This window comes from Eufriesea mexicana, unplaced genomic scaffold (genome assembly GCF_001483705.2).
Source record: "Eufriesea mexicana isolate 0111107269 unplaced genomic scaffold, ASM148370v2 scaffold798, whole genome shotgun sequence".
In the NCBI taxonomy this organism is placed as follows: Eukaryota; Metazoa; Arthropoda; class Insecta; order Hymenoptera; family Apidae; genus Eufriesea; species Eufriesea mexicana.
In genome coordinates, this window is record NW_016908980.1 from 239,489 (window position 1) to 256,345 (window position 16,857).

The 16,857-nt window shown below is 45.7% G+C and overlaps 3 protein-coding genes across 3 annotated transcripts in view; 1 reads left to right on the forward strand and 2 right to left on the reverse strand.

The window, feature by feature from the left end:
• Positions 1-488: 488 nt before the first annotated feature.
• Positions 489-1,776, reverse strand: LOC108546946 (keratin, type II cytoskeletal 5). The gene is made up of 3 exons (XM_017899248.1): positions 1,762-1,776; positions 1,124-1,274; positions 489-1,087 (listed from the first exon to the last, which is right to left on the reverse strand). The coding sequence occupies exons 1-3, from the start codon at positions 1,774-1,776 to the stop codon at positions 489-491; spliced, it is 765 nt and encodes a 254-aa protein (XP_017754737.1).
• A 5,215-nt stretch (positions 1,777-6,991) lies between these two features.
• Positions 6,992-8,110, forward strand: LOC108546917 (zinc finger protein 512B). The gene is made up of 2 exons (XM_017899212.1): positions 6,992-7,036; positions 7,421-8,110. The coding sequence occupies exons 1-2, from the start codon at positions 7,013-7,015 to the stop codon at positions 8,108-8,110; spliced, it is 714 nt and encodes a 237-aa protein (XP_017754701.1). The 5' UTR covers positions 6,992-7,012.
• Positions 8,111-14,313: 6,203 nt separating this feature from the next.
• LOC108546899 (eisosome protein SEG2) overlaps positions 14,314-16,857 on the reverse strand; it is a 2,765-nt gene continuing 221 nt past the window's right edge. Inside the window, exons 2-4 of the mRNA XM_017899195.1 lie at positions 16,552-16,725; positions 16,297-16,429; positions 14,314-16,204 (exon numbers count right to left, since the gene is read on the reverse strand). Of these exons, the coding sequence (XP_017754684.1) occupies positions 14,481-16,204; positions 16,297-16,429; positions 16,552-16,725 (2,031 nt within the window). The 3' untranslated portion in view covers positions 14,314-14,480. The remainder of the gene's footprint in view (positions 16,205-16,296; positions 16,430-16,551; positions 16,726-16,857) is intronic.

Sequence of the window (16,857 nt, forward strand, 5' to 3'; positions counted from 1 at the left end):
AATTTATAACGCGCATACCGTGTCGATTTTCCACGGCAATGCGCATTAAATGGAGAATAGCTGACGGGGAATTGCTCGGTACTCTTCTACCGGCGACGCGGGTAAATAGAATTTAAAAAATCTTTATCGACCCGCGGCGCGAGAAAAATGTATCGCGTGTCGACATCTGCGCTTGAAATTGAAACGGACCAGAAGCTCCGAGCGAGGAAGGAAATAAACGGCGAAGCGTTTTTAACGCAAAGTTCCCTTTCGCTGTATTTCCTTTCGTGAAAAGTATCTTCCAGTTCCCTTTTACTTGCGCGACGCGTAAACGCCATATGTAACCCTTGACGATTCAGAGATCTCTGGGTAATTGGTTGTAACCAACAGACATGACAGGTAGAAACACCGTTTAATAATTTAATATTTATTTTCCATAAAAAAATATAATCATTATATACAAATATATGAGTACGGATGGAGGCCCGTGTCGAGGGGGTTCATCCTTATCAATGATGCAAGCCAATGCCACCGGACAATTCGTGTCCGCCAAAGCCACCTCCGGAACCACCTCCGTAACCACCTCCGTAACCACCTCCGTAACCACCTCCGAAACCACCGCCGCCGCCGCCGCCGCCATGACCACCGCTAACCAGAACAGGATAGGACTCCTTAACGACGACGGGAACACTGACCGGATACGGAACCTCCTTCTCGATCGCCACTGGAATCTTTACTGGCACGCTAACCGGGTAGGGCACCGAGACGGGCACCTTGACGGGCACGGTGTACGGCACTGGCACCGGTTTCTCCACTGGCACCGGGACTGCTTTCTCTACTGGGACCGGGTAAGGTTTCGGTATGTGTACCGGATATGGCCGTTCCACGGGAACTTTAACCGGGACTGGGACTGGCACGGCTACGTTTCTCTCGACCGTGTACGGTTGTGGTACGCGAACTTGGTTCTCTCTGTGGATAGTGATCCCGGTTATACGGCCTCCGTCACCTCCGCCTCCGCCTCCGCCTCCGCCGCCACCGAATCCTCCACCCAGTCCTCCGCCGAGACCTCCACCGAGACCAAGGCCTCCGCCATGGCCACCGCCAAGGCCTCCACCGAGGCTCAAACCGTGTCCTAGGCCGCCGCCGCCGCCGTAACTGTGTAACCCACCGCCGCCTCCAAGGCTCAGCTCCAGTCCTCGTTTGCTCTTTTCTTTCGTCTCGACGGCAGCTTTGGCGCTCGACTCCTTGGCATCACCGGCAAGGGCTGTCGCCACTAAGGCGAGTACTATAAGCTTCTGTAGGTAGAAACGTGATTAACTGTACGAGTGCGAACGTGTCGTGTGTGCGAAACCGGGTGATTTATATCGCGTTCGGTGTGCGTTTTCCCGCGTTTCCCTCTAGTCGGACGTGATTTCTACGTTGCCCGAAAAATCACGCGTCTAAGTGCACCGCGATGCAACGGGAGAAAGTGCGTGGTGAAAGGAACACCGTGCGAGACTAGGGCCAATAAAGCTAATGCGAGTCGTTATCGTGAACGCGAAACGTTATCGCGATGTCCGTGATCACGATCCCTCTCTGACTTATGGCTACGACTCGGTCACTCTACACGCGGACAAGTCGCGCACGTATCGCAAAATAAAAAGCTGCTCTCGACCAGAGAGGAACGAACTTTCTCCGTTTCTCGCCCTTACATAATCACCCTATCCCTTTTGTCCGTTTGTATTAGGACAATGTACGACAAAAGTATAGTGCGTGAATTGCGTGGTGGGACCGCGAGCTCACCTGCGGAGTGCTCATGGTATCGTTCGGAGGTGCACACTGAAGCTACATCGCGCCAATCACTGGCATATATACCGGCACTTTCGCCGTGGCTACTGGCCCACTCCCCGGAAAATCCTACTCGTCCGCCGACATTAAAGTGGACCGATTGTGCTACCACACCGTGCAAAGGAGATCGTTCGTTCGCTGGTTCGTTCGGCGTTAAGCCGTTTTCCCACGGGCTACCGACCAGTCGGTTGATTACTACCGGATCCCCGGATCCGCCGCACGCGTAACACACCCCCCCGAACATTCGAACCGTTTCGTTTCGAATCGCTCTCTTGTCCGTTCACTCGCCGAGGAGGAGCCCATAATTTCGCGTGCAATGATCGCAGCGACCAGTCTTCTTCGCTGTTTCTTTTTCTTTCACTTCGGAAAGAGCGACGGCGGCCGCTGCTCTCCCCCGATTCCTATGCTTCCTCCACGTAGAAACCGTACCGGACGCAATTCCGATACAGCCTCCCGACGCGTTGCGTAATCGCTCGTTCCCGATATCGCTGCTTACCTTTTGCATCTCTCCGCGTCGAGCAAAAGAAGAGCCGGAAGGTCGCCCCGTAACAGACTCTCCGTAAAGAGAGATTATTTTTCTCGCTCGATTTCCTCCGTGTCAGCTTTTCGGCCAGGTGTGTGCCCCGCGTTCGATATCGCTGTTACGAAACAGTTACGTCACGAGCTTAATTTTCTCGGTCGTTCGATAAAGCTAATTTCATCGAAATAAATTGCTTCTTCGATTTTATCCACCGAGTGATCCCGCGAGGAATTAAACGTCTAGCGAGCTTTCGCGACACGCCAAAGCGCCTTCCTCCGTGGCAATGGTGCACAAGCGCAAGAGCTTTACGTAATCGGGCAGAGACGCGAGAAACGCGACGTCGTGGCAGGCGAAACAACGTTTAATCCAGTCGTAGTCGATAAAAGGATCGTAATTAAAAGGTTCGATATCTGGATAAAGTTGATCGATACGTGGTTACGCATCCGCGCGTACTTTCTTCGCCTCGGCCAGTGAAACGTCGCGGAACGTATACGCCTGGCCGTTACGCGATCAAAAATGCACCGCGACAAGAAAGTTTTTGGTAACTCGCGTAACGAGCCGGTGAAAATCCACCCGTCGTTCTCTGCGAGAAGCCTTTTCGCGTTGCATTTTTTCATCGATTTCTATCGACGAGCTAATTAAACAAGAGGAAATATCATAAACACGGCGCGCCTGACAAAAGGGACGCGACTCGCCGCGAAACTTTCTCCTCCTGTCTCGGACATGCGCGCGTTATGTATTTAATTGACTCGATGCTTGGTTAATTAAAAAAGATAGATACGCGATACGCGAAGGAAGTTGTTAGGCGTCACGGTGAGCGACACCATTGTCGCCAACGTCATCATCGCACGTCGATCTTCGCGTTGCGCTTTTCCGACGCCGCTCGTCGTCTTTTGCCCCCTCGCTTTCCTTCCATCTAGCAACGAGCGAGGAAGAAACGAGTCAGTGTGTCGGAGAGTTTCGAACTTCTCTCGAGCAGCAACAGGTGACTTAATTTTGAGGAGAAGAAGGAAAAGAGAAAGAAAGAGAAACGATATCCTGGTCGATTACGGTAATCGCGCGGAGAGGAGGCCACTCTTTGGCGCGTGTGTAACAAAGATCGACGCGTCGCCAGCATAATTCGATCGATACATCGGACCCGAGTGAAAAGCGTGCCTTTATTTCGTCGATACCGCCGGTGTGTGTTGCTAACGAGTAACGAAGCTATCGCAGGCGATAATCATATTTCTCTGGTAGAAACAGACTCTTCAACAGGACCAGTTTTATAATCGTTTCATAGGTACTTTGACATTATACGTGACTCTCACTCGAGACAGGCCAGTCGATATTTTAATCGAGTTTGCGAAATTAATTCGACGCGATTTAACCAAGAACCACTTTCGTTACGGGTATCGGGGCAGGCTAGAAGCCATCGCGCGTAGAAAGGATCCGCCGTTAACCGATATGGCAATTCGTCTTTAAAATTAACTCGCCTGGAAATGAACGGAAAATATATATATATATCGGGATATTCATCATCGTTCTCGAGCGGGAGAGCGAGAAATTACCGAAGAAAAATCGATCCCATCTTCGACGGGAACGACCCTTGGCGCGGAGCAAAGATCTCGAAACCTCGTTCGTTAGCATTCACCGAAAACGTTGACAAATCGATCGGACGGAGAAGAATTATCGGTCGAGTGGAAACGGCGAAGAAACGGAGGCGAGGGTGAAAGGAAAACGGGAAAAGGGAAGCGACGAAGCCTCTTTCGGCGTTCCTTCGGCGCAGACACGGTTCTAGAGCGCGAATTATGTTTGCTCGGAGAGGATGAGAGAAGGTGGCGAAAAGGGCGAAAAAGGGAAAGGGCGTAACTAGAAAACGGCTTGATAAACACCTTGAGCGAGAACATCCATCCATATATTCATGAGAGCCACGGTCTGGTCGACTCGAAAGCCTTTCCGATTATTGCATAAGGTTACGTTTGCGGTCGGTGAAGCAGAAATGCAGACTTCGCGAAAATTCCGTTCCTACCGTCTGGCTGCACGCTCGTCGACTGCGCGAGGATTTACTTCGTACTCTTTAGGCTGCATTTCCGTAACCGAATACGAAGTTCGAGGGCTTCGATTCCTTGGAACGCGGTCCGCGCTCGCGTCCCACGGTGCATCGGGGGGGTTAAGGCTCGCGAAACAATTAAAGCAAAATAAGGATAGTCGGAGAAACGGCGTTGTTCCCGCAAGGAACACCGTTGAAACAAGGCTCGCTTTCGCGGGCGAAGAAAAATCATCGCGGCGCCGATAAAAATGTTCGCGGCGTATCATTGACCGGAAGTAGGTGCGATATGCAGACGTTTACGTAATAGCAGTATTACAAATAGCCGTGGATTACTAGAAAGCAAGAACTGTAGAAATAGCGTAGACAAAAATCATACGCGAGTATAATAGATCCCACACGTAATGCGATCCCGTGCTGCTCGCCGAGGTTCCGTGTACGTAATGCTGCAAAGTCGCGCGAGTAACGAAATAAAAGATTTCTCTCGAACCGATTTAATCGAAAACCATTTCCCAATGTACACACGTACGTATCCTCGTACGGGTACGCGTGCTCGAGCAACTGAAAATCATCGATCGTTACCTCGCCGTGAAATGTCTCGAATTGCTCTGCCAATATTGAACACTGGCGAAAGAAAGGGGAAAAAAAGAAAGAGAAAGAAACGTAGGCAAAGCTGCCTGATTCGCGGGGACGCAAGACGAATTGAACGCTGTTCGAACGGCTAGAGAAACACGGTCGATCGCGTATTTCACGAATCTTAGCACCTTTCACGCGTTTTAATTATTACGGGGTAAATGCGGCGCAATGGCAGCGCGAAACATATTATTCCCAACGTGGAAATAACAATTGATCGCGGGAAAATTGACCAGCCCGTGGCACCGATCCGTGTTATTATCGAAATCAATGAATGAAACTGCAACGCCGAACAAACAGATTCGCGTCACGCTGGTTTGCGCAATTACCAATCCAGCGACGCGACGTTTCGCCTAATTAAAATGCGTAAGGTCGTTGCGCCAATCCGCGCTGGTCTTTATACCTATCCACCGGGTTATTTGCCAGGATACCGAAAGGACGAGGCACGGTAAATTTCAGGCAACTTCATCTCCAGTGACCGCTTTCACGATCGCGATGACGCGATACGCTATCGAACTGCTATCGGCGAACTTCGTTCCCGTATGGAAATCGCTGTCTAGTCCGAGGAGATTGCGGCCACGGCAAATCACTATAAATTCATCGAAAACAATTTAATCCGACTGGAAGGTGAGACAGAAACTATCGACAAACATCTTCCTCTCACTTTTCATTCGACTCGATCGAACGGACCCGATGGAATCGGCGCGAGGCCCGTCCGAACGCATCATGCTAGCAGGCTAGAAGTCAAATCAATATTTTCAGATTCAAATATGGAGATTCAAATTCAGATATATGGAAATTTATTCCCGGCGATAAGCCTGATAAACCACGGATACGCGGGGATATTCTAATGCTCTCGAACAGGCGAGATCGAGGTACAAAGTCATTCCAAAATTAACTGCGCCCGTGGGAGCTACGAGTGATAACCAAAAATCGTTGCGCCAGCTAGCTCGGAGCACATCGGCGAATGAACAGCGGATAACGTTGGATCGCAACGGCATCGATGTATCGAACGGATCGGATACCTAGTCGATTTCGTTGGCCTTTCCTTCGAGAATACAGATCGTTTTATTATAGCGATCCCTCGACGTTAGAAATCGACCACCGCCCACGGATGGCCGTAAATATTCCTTTTCGAGTAGTTACTCTCTACCGGGAAAATCATCGAAGCACGCTAACTGAATTCTACACGAGCCGCGCGAAGTAAGAAACGTGTTATCTCGAAACCAAAAAGTTCGCCACGAAATGTAGGTTAAAGTTAGGCGCGCGAGCGCATAAAGCGTGATGTCCTGCAGGAGGAGAGCAAGTTCCTTCGTAGCCGGGTACGGGATGAAAAAGGTGCGAAGATACGGAGGATGTAACTCGAATGCCTCCGAGAAGTCCTAATAATTCGCTTCTCGCTTTAATTAAGCTCTTAATATTAATGAAGCTCTCGGCGATGCGGGTACAGAGATGTAGGAACGTATTGTGAGAAGTAATCGGATTAAAAAGAGACACCGTAGTTGAATCCGTATTAGTTGCTCCGATTCGCTCTCCGATGGTTCATCCTGTAATTGAAAACTCGCCGAGTGGAGAAACGTAAACGCAAGTAACGAGAAAGTTTCGCGCCGATCGCCATTTTCGTTTTCGGGCACGTCCGAGTCCACGGTACGTACGAGGAAGTTCGATTTGTTTCGGACAATGAAAACGTAGGAGGATGATCGTCGCCTCGGAGGAAATTAAAAATCGAAACGGAACCGTCTCCAAGGATTCCCCGTATTGTCGAAGGCTGAAGAAGCTTTGAAAGCTCGCGCGGCATTAAGGAAGAAATTGAACGAAACGCGAAGCGACTTGCTAAATGTTGGCTGACAAAAGCCGACGGAGGAAAGCGTCGTCCATGGCGTCGTTCTCTTCCTTTCCTTCTCTTTACTTCCTACTCCGCAACAATTTCATCGGCACGCTCGAGTTGCCCGTCGGACTGGCCGTTGCGTCCCCTATAAAAGCGAGGGTAGACCATCGAGGTACCAGTGTGCTCACTGTCGGCCAACATGAACAGCACAGAGAAGCTGAAAGTGAGTAGCTCCAGTAAGACGGCCACTTGCGTTCCCCTCTTTCGAGCCACGCAAACGAAACTGGCGTAACCGGTGAAAATTCGAGCATGTTGCCGTTCTTGATGCAATAATTGGTTAAAAATCGTTCGAAGCTTGCTACACGAGTCGGTGAACTTTTTTCCTCTTCGAAAGTTCTCGAAACGGCCTATATTACGAGTCCCATGCGTGGATATCTCGTGGATACGACGTAATTGCTCGTACAGCGTCTTTACCCTTATCGAGCTGTAACGACGCGTACGGCTAGTATTCCGATTTACTGGACGGGCTCGAGATCGTTGCCGGAAACGAAAGGAGAAACGTCGTCTTCTAAAGCTATACTAACGATCTACAATTTATTCTTCTCAGATCTTACTATTCTGCGGCCTGGTACTGTCGGCCGTAGCCGAGGAGGCGAAAAATACCGCGACGTCGAACGTGAAGCCAAAGGAGGAGAAGACGAAGCGCGGGCTGGAGCTTAGCCTGGGCACCCATGGCTTGGGAGGAGGTTTCGGAGGAGGTTTCGGTCACGGAGGCTTGGGAGGAGGCCTAGGAGGCGGCCTGGGACTCGGTTTGGGTGGCAGCGAACAAGTAACCGCGGATCACATCAAGGCAGTCACGGTCACAAAGACCGTCCACGTGCCCGAACCTTATCCAGTCGAGGTCACGAAAGCCGTACCTGTCCCCGTCAGTGTACCGGTCAAAGTTCCGATCGACAAGCCGTATCCTGTTCACGTGCCTCAACCTTATCCAGTTACAGTCGAAAAGCCTGTGCCCTACCCGGTCGAGAAGCCGGTACCTTACCCTGTGAAGGTGCCCGTCAAGGTGCCGATAAAGGTGCCTCTGCCGGTCAAGGTACCAATCAAGGTGCCGTACACGGTAGCGAAACCAGTACCCTACCCTGTTAAGGTGCCCGTGGTCGTGAAGGAGCCAGTACCCCTCGTCGTGAGTGATCACGGATTAGGAGGTGGATACGGTGGAGGATTCGAGGGCGGTTTAGGTGGGCACGAGCTGAGCGGTTACGGAGGCGGTTACGGAGGCGGTTACGAACATTTCTGAGGCTAAGTCTTCGACTCCGTGGAGCACCCCCGAGTCTTTGACCTTCCACGTATGTCTTGTTCATCGATTGCTACGAGACATAGTCGCAGATTTCGTGAATCCGGTATTCCGAGATCACGAAACGCTTACTGTTGCAAACCCGAAACAACCGTGATCGACGAACAAGCGCATCGTTCGTAGTAGACGTCAGTCGAATGTACCAATATTGTATTCACCGTGATCCCGAACCTCAAATTGTATTGTAAAATATGTTTTTTATAAACGAATAAAGCGATATTTTTTTATACATAATACAGCGATTACGTAACCCTCGGAGACATAAGACTGCACGAGAGGAAAAGAACCGTGTTAACGGTTACGCGAGCGGGAGGAATCGCGACGGAACTTTCACCGATTAACGTTACGTTACGAGGTACAACACCTGTTCTATCGTAAGCCAAGTGTCAGCGAGAAAAAGGCTCGTATGGTTCGAACGGTCGTTATTACCGCGAATAGTACGGCGTGCAAATTAATAGTCGAGAAAGGGAAAACGAAACAAACGTCGAACAGCGTGGAAAACGATATTGCGAAGTTCGACGACGTTTACGTTCGTCGTTCTCCACGAGCAATCTTCGCCTTTTCCTTACCGCACCCCTCCATCGCGTCATTCTCTCATTCTTCGTTCCGCGAACACCCCCTTTATTCCGTGTTCCTTCGTCTTCGATGCTCGATTCGCTAATAAATTTTCCACGATTCACGCGAGATATCTCTCTGAAGCTCGGCGAATATTTGCCTCGTAAGAACGGCTGTCGACGCCGCTTGGACAAAATTAAAATCATGATTCTACATATATCGCGCAGCGAATAACCTTTCCTGCGTCTAGCCTGATTTCATTTCCGCGTGCAACGTTCGTTTTCCCTTTACTCGCGAGCGCGCGCGCGCTAATTCGTTGGCGAGCAGAAACCGAAAGTGACCCCCGGAAAACGTACGTACATGGGGAGTTTAAAATCTGGAAAAAGTGGTTTCGGCGAACGTCGAAAGTGCAACACCGGGACTCGTTACGTGTGCAGGCGGCACGAAATTACAGAAGCGTGACGTACGTAGTACGCGATTGCGGTTTGCTTGGTTCAGCGAATTCGCCAGGAACGAGGAGACCTGCTTACGACAATTTCGGCCCATTGACGAATACCCCCTGCGAATATCCGTTCTATCGACCTTGTCCAACGATCAAGGGAAACTGCATCGATGTGGCACAATCGCGTTTCACGAGCTCGCCTATCCACTGCTAAATTATATCGGCAGGGTAATCTGCGCGGCATTGCGGACCGCGCGTCGAAGAAATTATGCTCGATTTAGAGAAACAAACAGCGGATACCACGAGTCCGATAATTATCCTTCCATTCACGAAACGAACGATGGATCGTGCATCATTGGCTTTGCATCGAACGAAATACCAGGAATCGCGGCGTAGACTAGAGCGTCGACTTTTGAAATAGGCAGTTTATAATCCGCGATGAAACAAGGGTTCGTTACCGTGTAATATTTAGCCAGCCTTTAAGATACAATAACCATTAGCTAGGTTTATCTAGCTGCGACCAGGCAAGTTTTAAAAGCCCGCTAACCGATGCTTGCGTACATACACACGGGACACACGGACGGTTGGTTAGTAAATCCCGTTATTTAACGTGCCGCAAGCCAGGTAATCATATTTAATGGCCTAGGAAGTTCGCATTAGCGAGAAGGAGAAAGAGGAGAAGAGATTTCTTCGATCAGCCGCGAAGCGCATATGGATGGCTTTCGCGTGCAACGGGGGACAATGAAGAGATACCGCGTTCCCCGTACTCTGATCCCCGAGTATGTCAATTGCCATATCGCGAGTTACGTTTCCGTCAATTGTGACGTAAACGTTTCTTTGCCCGAATCCAATTATTTCCCCCCCTGATCTGGTACTTTCGTCTGTTAATCGGGCAATATAACGCGCCGTGAAATATTAACAGCCTCGAAAAATAGTACAGAAGGTTGCTCGTAACTAGCTTTTAGAAAGCTATCATTGACTGTGACTAATGCTTCCGATATGCTTTACGCAATCCCCCGATCATTCCAAACTTTACGATTCGCGAGATTATAAATATTTTGAGCTACATAATTAAAATTATGTACCGAGTCCAACGATACGGGTACCGCCGATCGACGAACTTCCGATTCCATCGTGCATCACGCTCCCCGATCCTGCGACCAACGATAAATATCGATCCCTCGATGGTTCGTTGCCCCTTCGTTTCCTACTTTTTCGAATTTCGTGTCCAAGTCCCTCTCTAATGGCTACGTAAGAATATTCCCAATTATTTATTCGCACGGCGCAGACAAGCAATTTCTATGGCTTCCTCGTTCCCCAGAAATTGGCGCGAAATCGTTGAACACCAGGCGTTTCCGAGAAATCAGAACGTGCTGCAGCTCGAAGTAGACGCGTCTAGCGACGTTACGCAACGCGGTCTGGAGCGACGTGTCTTATTCCGTTTTCCCTCTCTTCCTTCTTCTTCGTCCTTTTCGTTTCACGATCTAAAGAATCGTGACTTGGCGCTTGCATCAATCTCTATTGTGCCTGCTCTGTGCCGAGAGAGAAAGAGACTCCGAAGGGGACGAATAAGGAGGTGCCGGCGAGTTCGCGCCACTTTTTATTCCGATACACTACGTGAAAATCCGCGCGTTGCGTCAGGCATTTCCCACTGTACGCACCGATTGCCACGTAATGTTATCGTGCAATCACCGCGTCTTATTATTTCCGCCATTTGCCCGATTTTACATACCATCCGTGCGTGCTCCTTTTTACATCGCGATCTGATTCGCCGTTTAATTCACACGATACCAGGTTCCATTAATGCTCACCGAGCGAATAATTTTCTTCTATGTACACCGCGAAAAAGGCAACGACAAAAACCGTTGCGTTCATAAAATGTGCGTTAACGCGATTGCTCTTTACTCGCTTTTTACACGCATAAATCTCCTGACCGCGAAGGATAGCTTTTCCTTAGAGCGTAACGCTCGTTATTTCCTTTTTCTCTTTTTTTTTTCCTCCATTTTATTACACGTTCGGCGTTCGTTTAACCACGATTCGTTGTAAATCTCGGGGAACCGAAGTAAGGGGAACGTGGAAGGAGCGTTAACGAATTCGAAAGCGATGTCCGAGAGAAAATGTTACCGATCAAAATAACAATGCAACTTTTTCGCTTGTACTAGAGAAATGCGGGGAAGGCGGTTATTATCGCGATTATCATCGCCAAACGATTGTGTTGCGTTGCTCGATATAATAACGCAACAGGAATGCGAATAGAGCAACTTTGCTACACGTATTAAGAAATATTTGGACCTTTTATTTCCTACTGACTTCGTTTCCCTTTTTTTCGCAAATGACGAAACATCTATTATGCACCATGCATCACGTGCATTTCTGATATTCCCCTTCACTTTTCACGCAGCTATACCTACCTGTAAACCGTGTCTACGCGTAGGTGCATGTGTCAACAAAACCGTGCAAAATGGAATCGTATATTACCGCGGGAAATGGAGATTTATTATACATTGGAATAGCCGAAAGTGTAAAGTACCCCTTGCAACGGTGCTCGCGAAACAGTTCGTATATGCAGTTTCTCGGATTTTTTTCACCCACCACCGTCTCTGTTCCCAACTCTGTATTCCATTCGTTTGTTTTCCGTCCCTTTGCTCGTGGATCGGAAAAAATTTGTAGCATTCCAAGGTGCCGTAGAACGCGTGACAGCAACGCGAAGGGAGCATGGAATCCCGCGTTCCATACGATCCGTCACGTTCGTCGATAGACGAGCTTGTTTGCACGAGAAATGATCGTCAACCTAACGTTAATATTGGCTCTGTCGACACCTACGGGCCTCCAGTTTGCGTTTCACTTGCTCGCACCCCTTTCCCTTGTCGCCAGGCGGAAAAGAAAGAAAGGCAAATTAACGGAGACACGATCGGACGCGATTCGACAGGCCGGAAGATTCGCGAAATTGACAAGCTTGCGGAGTACGTTTAACCGGTTACGTCAACGAGCATCTTTTCCTCTAATTTGCAGCGCGATTCTAAGGAGAAACAGAGCTGTAACTAAAATAAGACCGTAACTTCGTCGTAATTACTGAACCGTAATTTCACAGGGGTGCGACAAATTACTTCCAGCGCCTAAGCCGCGTTTCTCCTTGATAAAACTTTATCGAATCCTCCGGGGAGGGAAAAGAGGAGCCACGTGGAAAATAACGTTGTACACGTTTAATCAACGTTATCGCGAATGAGAAAATTCGAACGACTCCTCTATTTCCCGAATCTCCGACTTAAACGCGTCAAATTGCTTTTAACCTTTCCAGCCGAAATTACTACGTCAACTGCAGAGCAACGATGTTCCGCTGAATTTAATCCTCGCATTGCTATTAATACCACCGTAATCACGGAGTACAAACAGGAACGTGTAAACAACGTTCCACGGCGAAGACAAACGCGTATAATTATATGGCCCCGTTACTTCCATATTACGCGTACCCGATCCGGGAAATCCCCGTGAAGAGTCGTCGCAGCGACGACGTCTGAATTTATCGTCGTATTAACTGGTACACCATGTCGCGGAATTGTAAATGTAACTTTCATCGGAAGTGGACCACCTAGAAATTCCTGGTGTTGCGCAACGCGGCACGAGATTATACTCATTTAAATTCCACTCGAACCTTTGTCAACAATCTGTCTCGCATGATGCAGAGTACCATCGGCTTTTCTGCTCCCGTACAAAGTTACCGGTCTCCCTCCCGCCCTCTTGTATCTCTTATTTGCATCGTCGCGGAGAAACTTTCCAAGTTCCACGGCACCGGAACCACCCATCGCGATCGAAAGTTCCTTGTGCCAAGACCGTCGCGGTTCTGAAAAATCTTTCCGGTCGGTATGTGTGCATGGTGTCGTAATGCCTCAGCCGCGGCATTCGTACACGCGCCCACAGAATCAATGAGATTACGCGGATAGCGGACCATGCATTTCCTAGGTCGTACGAGATCGCTTATGCGTTACAAGTGCGCACATGGCCACTGAACTTTCGATCTTTACTTCCGCGCTATTTCCATCTCGTCTGAATCCTAAGGAATACTATTCCGCTCTAAACGCTGTCTAAAACACTTTCCTCTTCGTTTTCCCTCTCGCGGAAAAGCGACCACTCCTTCCTTGCATTTCCTTTTCTCTTTTTTCTCTTTCTTTTCATTTTTAACAAAGAATGAATCTTGATAAATTTCGAATGGTTCGTTATGGATTTATTGTATACGATTACGAAAAATTGGGAAACAGGTAACACGCGTGTATGAATTTATAAATAAATATATTTGTTAAAAACGAGAAACTCTTTTATGCGATTAAGAGCGATAAAAATCAGAGAAACGAAAGTAGCGAAACCAATGATTAGAGCATAATCTACTCGAAAGGAAAGGTATGCGAGGCGTACACGTATGTATGCGAGACATACATCATCCTTAAGTAATGTATAATCGTCTTATAAGAAACAGATCAAATATAAATCATACGTCAATTATTCCACTCTACTCTCCGTACCGTAAATTATGAACGAGGGAACATTATGAAACCAATCGTGGAGTACAAACTAATAAATTCGAGTATCTCGAGTTATTAGGAATAGAATTTTAAGTAATATCATCGTGGAAGGGTAAACTAAAGCAAAGCATCGATTCATAGAATTATTTAATTATCGATGCGAGATTCTGTGGAAAGTATGGACTATAATTTTCCCTATGTCTTCGGTTTTATTTGAAAATCACTATTTACAAAGCAATAAAATGGATCAAAGTTACTCGATAGAACGGATACCATCCGCGAATACGGATTGCTTTTAACATTACCGCCATCGATAAATTTCTACGAGTTTGGGAATACCGATAATGTCGCATTATTGTGTAACTTATTACATAACAGACTTTAAAGGATTATGCATCTTTATCGATATAATGGAATTCCACTCACAGACGTTTATTACATAAAGACTATTAAAATTGTAAAATACTTTTGGAGAAATTGATGTATACCTTTAGAATTCTATTTAATCCAATATAAATCTACTTGATAGTCTCTAATATAACTCTAATAGTATTAATTAAATACTAATTAATAAAAATACTAATTAATTTACTTCTATTTTATGGTTATTTCTCGTTCATTTATGGCTTGTAATTATAGAGCAGCTTGTAACTTGTCTCCGCTTCGAAGAATAAAAATGTTATATAAAACCTATTTCGTATGAAATGGTTGGAAACCAATGATCGTGATACTAAATTATTTTTACTAGTTTAAATATAAATATCATTAATGTAACTATGTCCACCGTGTACAGGTTACATTAAACCGAGTTCATAACGTTAATCGCGCCAACTAGCTTCTCATTTTTCGCAGCATTTATGTCAGTCTCATTTGCATTATCACTTACGTTAAATTCTTTGTCGATTTTCTGATTCTTGTAATGTTCATCGGATATACGATCGTATTCGATTAATCTACTGGTATTTGTGTGCGTATTGGTAGATGCTGCGTTATCTTTCAAAGTCAGATCGCTACTATTTGGGGTACCGAGGCTTATAACGGCAGTGTGCTTTAAGGCTAAATATTCATCGACCGAGCCCATTGGATGTTTCTCCGTAACTTTATTACTAGCAGTCTCTATTACAGGGGACAACGAAGGAGAATTTTTACTTGGAGACGTACTAAGTTTAGAAAGTCTCTGACGTTCTCGTAATCGTTTACGAATTTCCGATTGGATCTTCGATTCCTTTATTACGTTTTGAACATCGTCTGTTTGATAATAACGACTCGCCCAAGTTTCAGTTCCATTCGATTTTTGAGGAGAATTTACTACTTCCATTTGTAACTTGCATTGCTTGTTCTCTACAATTTTATCATCTTTGTCGTTCTCGCTATTCTCTGTATCATCCATGTCGTCGCAATAATCGTCCAAATCGATTATTTCATCTAAATCAATGGACTTTTCTTCGTCTAAACCTGCTTTACTCGATATGCTTGATACCTCGATCAAACTTTGTTTATTAGACGATGAACTATCGTCTACCATTTTCGATTTGACGGTATCTTCGGGCTCTTTTTCGTTCATTTCTGAATTCGACGACAAACAATCGATATTTTTTGTGTCTTTCGTAGTTTGACTAACGTTAGATGATTTTGTGCACTGTGTATCTACTTCGGAAATTATGCTTTTGGTTTGTTCCTTTATATGAGACTTTTTCTTTGTCTTTCGCCTCTTGCTGCCAGATTTTGATTGACCATCCTTATGAGACACGTTATTGCTATAATTACGTTTGAAAACTTCATTTTTGTGCGTACTATCTATCTCTTTATGCGTTTCCGTTGAATTTTTTGTCATTTTATTCTCTTTTAAATTTTCTATGTTATTAACAGTATGTACATCGTTTAAATCTCTATTCTCGATATGATTAATATTGCCCTTGGCTTCCATAACACGTTCATTTTGCAATTTTTTATTTACGCGTACACCACTATGGGATTCTCCTTCGCTATCGCTAGACAATAACTCGATTGTCGGAGTTGGTTGAACAACTAACACAACGTCTTCATCTTCGACAGTGCTATTCTGTTGAGCACTGATAATTCTTTCCAACTGCCTTCTACAATTTTCTTTTTCTTTTATTTCATCTTGCTCTGCCTTGGTCACTGCATTCTCATTCGAAGTATCGTTACTTGCTACAGATTTAGAAGTATTCGGTATTATATCTTCCTCTTTCCTTATTAAAGCTCTTATTGCCCTTGCACGCATTTCTAATTCCAACAAGTCCAATAAACTATCACCTTCTTTTTCTTTAGCTTTCTCTATGTCATCTTCCTTTTTAAATTGTAAATTTTTATATGTAGTATCAGGAACTTTTTTATGAATAGATTTGTTGTCGTTCTTTTTATGAAATTGAGATTTTCCTTTTTGCTTAATCCTTTCCTTCTTTATTTTACCTTTAAGCATTTTTGAACTTTCTTCCTTCTTAGACATATCTTCGTCGGTAAACCATTCCTCTGTATCTGAGATAATTTCCAAAGAGGGTCCTATTGTTGTAGAAATAATTGACATGAAATACCTAAATTATCATCTGCAAGATCTGAAATCTATAACTAAAATTTCTAATGTATTCATATACCTGAATCATCCGATTCACTTGTATCCGATGATTCTAACATAGGTTTTCCATTTAAAATACATAATATACGGCTCTTTGACATACCACTTAATTCATTGGCACACCATTTTTCTAACTGTCCTAAATCCATTTTCTAAAATGAACAATTTTACATGGACTACATGTATCATATAATATTACCTGTTTCTATTGCATATATATGTGATAAAGAAGATAACAGCTTATTCGATGCACGATATCAAAGAAAAGCCTTACCTTTAATGTCTGAGGCAACATCATTTGTATCTTTTCAGTTTTGACAGATTTAAATAATTGACGTGCTAATTCTCTACGATCTGACAAATATTCCTTAATTGGTTTTAAATCTCTAACATCTACTTCCTCATCAGATGATAGCGAAGAAGAGGTGCAAGATGAACTACTTGCTCCCTAAAATTGAGTGTTATCTCTTTGTTAACAAAATTATAGTAAATGTTCATTTGCAAGGAGCAAACTTTACCGAAACAATCAAAATTAAGAATATAAGAGAGGTCAATTACCTCACTACTGTATACACTCTTT

What these genes read in the sequence shown, in the direction of transcription:
- LOC108546946 (XM_017899248.1), bottom strand. An exon ending in GTTACACAGTTACGGCGGCG is followed by an intron (nt 1,088 to 1,123) that starts GCGGCGGCCTAG and finishes GCCTCGGTGGAG; the next exon opens with GCCTTGGCGGTGGCCATGGC.
- LOC108546917 (XM_017899212.1), top strand. Translation starts at nt 7,013, where the DNA reads ATGAACAGCACAGAGAAGCTGAAA. An exon ending in ACAGCACAGAGAAGCTGAAA is followed by an intron (nt 7,037 to 7,420) that starts GTGAGTAGCTCC and finishes TATTCTTCTCAG; the next exon opens with ATCTTACTATTCTGCGGCCT.